This window comes from Apis laboriosa, unplaced genomic scaffold (assembly GCF_014066325.1).
Source record: "Apis laboriosa isolate Shangri-la unplaced genomic scaffold, ASM1406632v1 scaffold218_cov154, whole genome shotgun sequence".
Taxonomy (NCBI): domain Eukaryota; kingdom Metazoa; phylum Arthropoda; class Insecta; order Hymenoptera; family Apidae; genus Apis; species Apis laboriosa.
The window spans coordinates 223,873-233,559 of record NW_025222359.1 but is presented as its reverse complement, the minus strand read 5'-3'; the positions used below and the strand labels follow the sequence as shown (position 1 = coordinate 233,559).

The window sequence follows — 9,687 nt, the reverse complement described above, 5'->3', positions numbered from 1 at the left end:
ATACAGGATTTCAATTTATAACTTATAATAGAAAAGGATAGAAATGATGTAAAAAAATTAGACAAAGCAGAGTAATTTTTATTCTTCATGATATATTCAATATTAAAAATTATTCTCTCATCATTTTTTCCTTTTGCCTGGCAAGCTTCTTTTTACTTAGTTTCTTTTTTGATGGTTCTTCTTCTGGACTTTTTACTACAAAATCTTCTTTTTCAGTCAAAATTACTTCAATGTGACATGGTGAACTCATATAAGCTATAAATATATTATAAAAATATACAATATACTTAATTAAAGTATATATATATATTACTAATATAATAATAAGTATATATATATATTACTAATTACTAATATATATTTTAAGTTATTATTATTATTGTTAGAAATACTAACGATTAATGCGACCATGAGCTCTATATGTCCTTCTACGTAGACAAGGAGCATGATTTACTTGAATATGATTAATTACAAGACGATCAAGATCTAGTCCATCAACATCAGCATTACTTTCAGCATTTTTCAATAATTGAAGTAAAAATTCTGCTGATTTCTTAGGCCAACGACCTAAATTTAAAAATAGATAATTTAGTCATTATAAAAATAATTTTTTAATTGTTAAAAATATTATTAAATATAAAAAATATTATTAAATGTAAAAAAAAATTATTTATTATTACTTACCTTGTGTAGTACCAAACTGTTTTGCTTGAGCACACCTACCAACACCACCATTAAATCTACGGAATGGTACACATTCTTTATGTTCAATTACATTTTTCAAATATTTTTGTGCTCTTCGCAAAGACATGTTTTTAATGGCACGTGCTGTTTCATGTGTATTCTAAAAAGTAGAATAATAATTATAAGATTATAAACTATTAAATATAATATATCATTAAATCCTTACATTTTATAAATACAATTTTAATAATTTAGGTTAAGTGTTCCAAAATAGTCTTTTGTTTACCTTAAAATGTACTCGCAGATTAGATCCTCGTGCTTTGCACGATTTGCTTGCATTTACCGGTTCATGAGAATAACGACCCATTTTGTTCTAGAATTACAGAAATTTGATGACAATCTTTCATATCGGCATTTTACGATATAGGTGTCGCGACTTAACCTGCCACTACATATTTTGAAATTCAATAATTATTGATTATAAAATATTCACTTCACATTTTTTTTATAAAATAATTGCTTAATATCATATTTTTAAAAATTACGTTATTATAAGAAATTTATTAATACAAAAGTGTAGATGTAAGCAGATTCAAAAATTGATATAATGCAGATCATACGTACCTTTTAAGAGCACGATTTTGAAGGAAAAAACGTCATACATATACCTAGACTTCCTATAAGATATGGAGTACCATCTTCTATCATTAAAAGAACTATATATAACGTTTATTTTATTATATTTAGTTAAATCTATATGAATGTAAATTTTGAACTATAACACATAATTATTGTAATATATAATTATTATAATTTAATACATAATTTCACTTTTAACTATTTATAAAAGTATTAAATTAGCTTGAATAATTATTATATGTGTATATTTTAATAATTTTTTAAAATCAAAAATATTTAATTTTAAACTTTAAATATGAATCATACATCATACATCATACATGTTTGTAATACATAATTAGATATATTAGATTTATTTATTATTTATAATTAATGATTAATTATTTTTGATATAATATTAATCAAATAAAATGATAAAAATTTGATAATATTAAGAAGAATTGTCTTATAATTAAAATATCATTGTAATATGTCAAATTAATGAAATTTTTAGAAAATTTAATTCTAGGGATATTTAGAACATTATATTATATATGTTTGTCGTTGTCCCGGGAAGATTCGTATAACCTCTTCTTATTTGTACAATATTTGTAAGAAAATGCATATTTGTGCCATTTCATGATTGCTGTTATTAAATTAACAATTACTCAGAATAAAGTTTATGTTTTTTCGTGATTTAACAAAAAGTGTATTTTAACGAAAAATTTGAAACTTAATAGTCCATTTCTAACAACATTAAATTAGGACTATTTCCTAAATTTTCGAATGAAATTCATAATGAGAATGGTTTTAATGATAATACATTTATTGTAAATTAAACGTATACGATTATAAAAAATATTTTCAATTAAATAAATTTTCAATTGATTAAATAGATATTATCTAATTTTAAAAAATATTAATAAACAACATATTTGTGTAAAAATTGTGTATTATAGTGATTGTTTAGTTTTATAATCCAAATGTCAAAAAACAAGTTAAATTTGACATTACCTCCTGGTTCAATAGAACCAGTTCCAGCTGTATCACCATCACCACCAGTACCATCGTTACCTATTTATTCTGAACCACCAGTAATACCAGAGTAATTAATTTTCTTATTTAAAATCTACATTATTTAAAATGAAAAATTTATTATATATATTAATTTCTATTTATTTTATCATAGTGGAGTAATGGGAAAAATGAGTATAGATGCTATTCAAGAAAGGTTAGAAGAATTAGAAATGGATGAAGAGCAAAGAAAAAGATTAGAAAGTTTTTTAGGTCAAAAAGAAAAAGTTGGAGAATTATGTGATGAAGATTTTGAGAAACTTGGTGAACTTGGTGCTGGTAATGGTGGTGTTGTTATGAAAGTGAGACATAAAAAATATGGACTAATAATGGCAAGAAAGGTATTGCTCATATTAATTTTTTACTTTAACTTGAATTAATATATTAATACAAATTAATACATTGAAATGATATAATAATAATTAAAACTTTTTAGTTAATACATTTAGAAGTTAAACCTGCAATTAAGAAACAAATAATCAGAGAATTAAAAGTACTTCATGAGTGCAATTTTGCACATATAGTTGGATTTTATGGTGCTTTTTATAGGTATATACTTTTTATTTAACATAAAATAATAATTACCTATAAAAATTAATGTTTACATTAGATATAAAATATCTATTTATTACAGTGATGGAGAAATTAGTATATGTATGGAATATATGGATGGTGGTTCATTAGATTTAATATTGAAAAAAGCTGGAAGAATTCCAGAACCTATACTAAGCACAATTACATCAGCAGTAAGTATATTAAATAATTATTTCTATAAATTCATAATCTTTGTTTATTCTAATTTGCTTAAGATTTATATTTTTATATTTATTATAATTATATTATTATTATAATTAATATTTAAAAGCATTTTCATTAATTAATTTCATTAAACATTAGTCATAAAATTTAAATATAAATAAATTATTCAGTAATAAGTTTCCTGATATATAATTCCACGATGATATTTACGAATACATAATCTTCTTAGTTCATCATATATCCAAAGAAATGCACCAAGTGGTAAACATGGCCAGTACCAGTAAGAACTCAATGGCATGATTTTGAGTATTTTTTCAGTTTCTGGCACGTACAATAAAATACCAGTTAAGACTATTTCAAAAATAAAGGAAAAATTTAAAAACCAATTATCCATTCCTTGTTGTAAAATTGAATTAACTCTTGTTTTACACATTATTAAATCTATCATTTGAGTTATAACAATAGATAAAAAATATCCAGTACGAGCTTCATTTAATAAATCCATTCTAGTATCATAAGTCCATGTTTGACCATAAGAATCTTGTAAATCGTTAATCGATTTATCCTCCCATTCAAATCTCAATCCACACAAACGATCGGGTAGAAATCCATTTAACATCAATATTAAAAAATAAGTAAAAAAACCAGCCATAGACTGAGTCATTCCAATCTGACCATAAGCTAATGATATTAAACGTTTGTTTACAAGCCTATCATATTGTGGATTTCTTGGTGCCCGTTGCATTATATCGGATTCTGGTTTTTCGTATGCTAATGCTATCGCTGGAAGTAAATCTGTTCCAATATCTATACAAAGAATCATTTCAAGAATAAGGGGCAAAGGAATAGCAAATAAAATACTACTTAACATTGGCAACATTTCAGGCACAGTAGACGTTAAAGTATAAACAATAGATTTTTTAAGATTATCAAATATCAGTCTACCTTCTTCAATTCCAGTTACTATCGATGCAAAATTATCATCCATCAGGATCATATCAGCTGCATCCTTTGCTACGTCAGAACCACTAATACCCATGGCCACTCCTATATCTGCTTTTCTCAATGCTGGCGAATCATTTACGCCATCACCAGTCACCGCAACGATTTCACCTAATCTCTGGCAACTTTCTACAATGAGTAGCTTTTGTTGCGGAGATGTTCTTGCAAAAACAATTTCATCATTTTTCTTTATAACTTCATCCAATTGTTTGCTGTCCATGTTTCTCAATTCAATACCAGTAACAATAATAGCACGTCTATTGCCATCTAATTTACCTAATTCACTTATTACAGAAATTGTTTTTTTTAGTTCAATTTTTGCTTCACCGTCTCGTTCAAAAGCGATTATGTGTCCTTCGCTTATTATACCGACTTTTTTTGCTATAGCCATCGCAGTTACAGGATGGTCACCTGTTACCATGATCACTTTAATACCAGCTGTTCGACATTTTCCTACAGCGTCAGGTACAGCTGGCCGTGGTGGATCTATAAGACTTATTAATCCGACAAATCTATAATTTTTCGTAGGAAAATTATAGTCTTTTGGAGATTCAGTATTAAACTTATAATCTGGACCATAAGTATCATGAGGCAAACGAAGATCACAATAGGCTAATACACGTTCTCCAAGATAACCGAATTCTGAACAAGCTCGACGACATAGTGCATAATCATGCGGTGTCATATTTTTCGTTTCCCCATCCGCAGTCAATATTGTTTTACATTTGTCTAAAATTACTTCTGGAGCACCTTTCAAAATCATAAGATATCCATCATGAACTTTGTGTATTGACATATAAAACTTAGTTGCTGAACTGAATGGTATCTCTGCAACTCTTGGATGCATATTTCGAAATTCCTCCGTTGAATGTAAGTGCTCACAGAATCTAAGAATAGCTGTTTCCGAAGCATCACCAATTACTTCTCGTTCTTCAACAGGTTTCAATAAAACGGCTTCCGTCATAAATTCTGCACGCAAGCAAAGAGTGGCGCTTTTAAGCAGCCTTTGGAAATCTGATTTTTCTATTATCAAAGTTCTTTCAAGACCTAATCTTCGATCTGGTGGAAAATTATATCTTGTGTGACCAACCCATAAATTAGATACAGTCATCTTATTCTGCGTTAGAGTCCCAGTCTTATCTGAACAAATAGTAGAGGTCGATCCTAAAGTCTCCACTGCTTCTAAATTCTTAATTAAACAATTCTTATTCGCCATTTTTTGAGCTGTTAGCGTCAAGCTCGTGGTAACAGTTACTAATAAAACTTCTGGTACATTGGCTATTACAATGCCAAGTAAATAAGTAGCTGCTCTTATTAAATTAGAGTCAATCATTAACGATAATCCAAAAAATAACACTCCAGATAATATTGCAATAGTAATAATTATTTGAACAAAGTGTCTGATCTCTTTAGCTATTGGTGTTTCAACTTTTTCAAGCTGTGCCGTGAGGCCAGCAAGGCGACCAATCATTGTTTGATCACCAGTAGCTATTACTATTCCGATTCCATTCCCAGAAACAGCAAAGCTAGAAAAGAAAGCCATATTGGCAGATTCTAAGGGATTTTCATCGGTAGGATTATCTGAACGAAGTACTGGTTCACTTTCTCCAGTGATACTTGAAACTTCAACTCTAAGTTCATGACAGTCGATGATTCTAATATCAGCTGGTATTTTGTCGCCAATTTTAATTTCCACTAAATCACCTGGGACTAAATTTTCAGTTGGTAAACGAATTTTAGTATTTCCACGTATTACGGTTGCAAAAGTCGGTACCATTTTTTTGAATGATTCCATTACCTGTAAAATATATAAAAAAGGATATGTATATTGAAGAATATGTATGTATAAACATACATTGATTTCAATATGATAATGATTTGTTTACCTTTGTAGTCTTAGTTTCTTGTACATATGCAGCAATACCAGAAAATAAACAGATCAAAGTAATAATAAATCCTAACCATTCTGAGCCACCAGTTACACCTTCTGTTAATAAACTAACTCCACATAAAACGAAACACAATAATGCACAACCCCATAATAAACTAGCGAATCCATGAAACATACATTTTATAAACTTAATATATTCTGGAAGTACTTTTGGTGGTGTTAGAGCGTTTGGTCCCACCTCACGATAAAGTCTGTCCGCTTCTTCTTCAGTTAAACCATACTGTGTATGAGTATTTAATTTCTGGCATAACTCTTCCAAAGGTATCATATGATCAAGAGTATGTAATTCTTCTTGAAGAGCTTTCAATTCGCTTTCAGTAAGTTTTTTCTCGGTTGGAGTAATAGTTAGTTTTTGCGCTATTTTAGATAATATTTTGATCATTTTTAAATATATTAGCTTCACATACATAGATGTAACACAAATTCGAATATAGATATAAAATATTAAAAAGACTGCTTCTTTCAGAGTTCAATTATTTTCATGGCCTTCTTGTTCGATTTTTCGATTATATGAAAGAAATTTCGGACTTTATATATGTTTTTTTAATTGTAATTTATAAGAAAACTTTAAACAATATTCAATTGATGTAATATTGTCATAGGTTTTGAAAGGTTTAAGCTATTTGCGAGATAAACATGCAATTATGCATCGAGATGTAAAACCAAGCAATATCTTAGTAAATAGCGCTGGAGAAATAAAAATTTGTGATTTTGGTGTTTCCGGACAATTAATCGATTCTATGGCTAATTCATTTGTTGGAACGAGAAGTTATATGTCGGTAGGAATTATAATTATAATTGTACTATATATCATTATGTATATTATTTTTAATTTTAATATATGTAAGAGATAATATATTATAAATTATTCCATTTTTTAGCCAGAAAGACTTCAAGGTACACATTATTCTGTTCAAAGTGATATTTGGTCTCTAGGATTATCACTTGTGGAAATGGCAATTGGAATGTATCCAATTCCACCTCCAGATGAAAAAACTTTAGCTGCAATATTTAATACTCCGACAGGTCAACCACCTACAGAAAGTGCAGCTACAAATAATGCTTCTACTCCAACGCAATCTCCAGGACATAGTTAGTTGATTTATTTCTTTTTTTTCATTTTTATATCTTTTTATATTTATATCTTGTTTATATTTAAATTTATATAAAATATTTTATTAAACTTATTTGTTTTTTAATATCCCATAAATCCTATATTATGATTATAATAAAATTATTTTTATATAGATACGGGTAGTCCAAGACCGATGGCTATATTCGAATTGCTGGATTATATCGTGAATGAACCACCACCGAAATTGCCTGCTGGTATCTTTAGCGATGCTTTTACAGATTTTGTGGATCGTTGCTTGAAAAAAAATCCTGCTGAAAGGGCAGATTTAAAAACATTAATGGTATGTAATTTATTTTATATAATTGTTCATTTAAATTAAATAATTATTATTTTACTTTTTAAATTGCAATGCATCTTTAATTCTTAGAATCATGAATGGATTAAAAAAGCTGAATCTGAAAATGTAGATATTGCTGGTTGGGTATGTCGTACAATGGATTTACAACCGACTACTCCAACGCGTTTAGCGAATGTACAATCCTGAATAAATGTCACTCTTACATACTTGACTACCTATATACGCGTTCAGTACTCTTAAGTTAATTTTCATTTCTTTTCGTTTTATTAATATGAACAGTGGCGTTTTCATTTTTTCTTTTTTTAACATTATAAAGTTCGTAAAATGAAGATCTTTCGCGATTTTGAAAACAGACTTATTTATAAGAATCTGTTATATTTTTTTCTTCTCTCTCACTCTCTCACTCTCACTCTCTTACTCTCTCACTCTTACTTCTTTTTTCACTATATTTTAAAATTTGCTCAATCATTCGCATAAACACTTGAATGAAAAGCATTTATTAAATAGAATCTAAGAGCATTAATATAGATTTCGATATATCATTTATTTTTATTTATTTTTTTTTTTTAAATAGATATTTACTTATTTAAATGCATAAGATGTTAATTATTAATTATATCATAATATTCTATATGAATATTGGATTTATGTTTAAAATATTAAATTATTTTTAAATATATATCATAATCTGATTTTAAAGTCGCGATAACAATTGTGTTTAATTTAATGAACATGATTGAATATATATGATCACTTTTAATGTATATATGGTATCGTAAAATATAAAAATCTACATTGACATATTTGCATGTATAAATACGTCACTGTATTTAATTTTTATTTCATTTTACACATATTTCGTATCTTATGTTTTTGTTGAAAGTATGTAAGATAAATGATTATCCTTATAAGTTTAACGTTATTGTACACTCATGGGCAAGTTATGTTTCCTATGATAATACAAGGATACATAAATGGGCATCGGATTTATGAAGATATAATTTGAAGAAAAAATCGTTAACTAGAAAACATATTACTAGTATAACATTTGTACCTGACATTCGTAGAACATTATTCACACCATTGAAAAAAAAATTTTTTGTTTTATCATTATGAAAATATCAGTCCGCGATAAAATTAAATTTAAAATTATAATTAAATAAAATAGTATTTCAGATAATTAACATAAATTTTTGTATATGTATTATTTTAAAGAAATATATATTTCGTATGATAATAATAAAAAAATAGTATTTAAAATACTATTGAATAAAAATCAATTAATATCATCAAAAATAATATGTAGCTATTTTATTAGTCTTTATATAATATGATTATAAATAATATTTTATTATAATTTATATAAGGATAATTATGAAGTATTATTTTATTAAAATCAAGTAATGTGAAATTTTCGAATTAAGCAAAAATATCTATGCTAAACAAATATTTTTCTAAATATTTTATTTTATTTTATTTTAATATTATATGTTAAACTATTATTTTTAAAAATAATTATTTTTATGATATTATATTATATATCGCGGTCTGAAATGTTACACTTCATAATAATTGACAACATAACTTTGATGCGTGTCCATGTGTTCATATGATAATGAATCTATACAATGGAATGTACTGTATAGTTGTGAATCAAATCTTGTGCAATTTTTGCGAACTATGTTTAAAAATTTAGCCATTCATTTGGCTATCTTTATATTTACACATATTTCAACCATTAAGTGTAATAATTAATAGATATTAATAATTTTTATTCTATTCATGATTAAGGGAAACAGTTTAAAAAAATTTAAATTTTTTGAAACTTTATTCAAAGAAAGCGTTCAATCAAAATAATACAAATATAGGAATCAATAATTTTTTGTTATTATAGTTTTTAATTGTTTCTCTTAATCGAATAATATTTGGTCCATGATGATAGACAGATGTTTAATATTGTACAATCCAATAGATATAGTTGCTTACCATTGTAATGTGCTGATAAAAATGTTTATATGTACATAGTATAATGATAGTATAAGTATTCTTATTCTATTGTTCAAAAAGTTATATATTTTAATTCTTTCTTTATCGAAAATATTGCAATGAAATTATTAACTGAATGAGAAAAGTTCGTAATATATATATATATATATGGAAATATAT

General features: G+C 26.5%; 3 protein-coding genes across 3 annotated transcripts; 1 reads left to right on the top strand and 2 right to left on the bottom strand.

Moving 5' to 3' along the window:
* Positions 1-57: 57 nt before the first annotated feature.
* On the bottom strand, positions 58-1,170 carry LOC122712777 (60S ribosomal protein L17). The gene is made up of 4 exons (XM_043932657.1): positions 971-1,170; positions 685-844; positions 397-567; positions 58-255 (listed from the first exon to the last, which is right to left on the bottom strand). The coding sequence occupies exons 1-4, from the start codon at positions 1,049-1,051 to the stop codon at positions 110-112; spliced, it is 558 nt and encodes a 185-aa protein (XP_043788592.1). The 5' UTR covers positions 1,052-1,170; the 3' UTR covers positions 58-109.
* A 760-nt stretch (positions 1,171-1,930) lies between these two features.
* On the top strand, positions 1,931-8,006 carry LOC122712800 (dual specificity mitogen-activated protein kinase kinase dSOR1). Its single transcript, XM_043932710.1, has 8 exons — positions 1,931-2,407; positions 2,492-2,717; positions 2,813-2,925; positions 3,011-3,122; positions 6,691-6,867; positions 6,970-7,180; positions 7,337-7,503; positions 7,591-8,006. Exons 1-8 carry the CDS (start codon positions 2,286-2,288, stop codon positions 7,705-7,707), a joined length of 1,245 nt encoding a protein of 414 aa, XP_043788645.1. The 5' UTR covers positions 1,931-2,285; the 3' UTR covers positions 7,708-8,006.
* LOC122712799 (sodium/potassium-transporting ATPase subunit alpha-B-like) lies at positions 3,209-6,732 on the bottom strand. Its single transcript, XM_043932709.1, has 2 exons — positions 6,024-6,732; positions 3,209-5,935 (listed from the first exon to the last, which is right to left on the bottom strand). Exons 1-2 carry the CDS (start codon positions 6,495-6,497, stop codon positions 3,302-3,304), a joined length of 3,108 nt encoding a protein of 1,035 aa, XP_043788644.1. The 5' UTR covers positions 6,498-6,732; the 3' UTR covers positions 3,209-3,301.
* Positions 8,007-9,687: the final 1,681 nt, after the last annotated feature.

Bases quoted from the DNA above. Each gene is read 5' to 3' on its own strand.
- LOC122712800 (XM_043932710.1), top strand. From the start codon at position 2,286: ATGTCAAAAAACAAGTTAAATTTGACATTACCTCCTGGTTCAATAGAA. The intron at 2,408-2,491 runs GTAATTAATTTT...ATTTTATCATAG, and splicing joins GAACCACCAGTAATACCAGA to TGGAGTAATGGGAAAAATGA. The intron at 3,123-6,690 runs GTAAGTATATTA...ATATTGTCATAG, and splicing joins TAAGCACAATTACATCAGCA to GTTTTGAAAGGTTTAAGCTA.
- LOC122712777 (XM_043932657.1), bottom strand. From the start codon at position 1,051: ATGGGTCGTTATTCTCATGAACCGGTAAATGCAAGCAAATCGTGCAAA. The intron at 568-684 runs GTAAGTAATAAT...TTTTAAATTTAG, and splicing joins ACAGTTTGGTACTACACAAG to GTCGTTGGCCTAAGAAATCA. The intron at 256-396 runs GTTAGTATTTCT...ATATATTTATAG, and splicing joins AGCTCATGGTCGCATTAATC to CTTATATGAGTTCACCATGT.
- LOC122712799 (XM_043932709.1), bottom strand. From the start codon at position 6,497: ATGTATGTGAAGCTAATATATTTAAAAATGATCAAAATATTATCTAAA. The intron at 5,936-6,023 runs GTAAACAAATCA...TATATTTTACAG, and splicing joins AAGAAACTAAGACTACAAAG to GTAATGGAATCATTCAAAAA.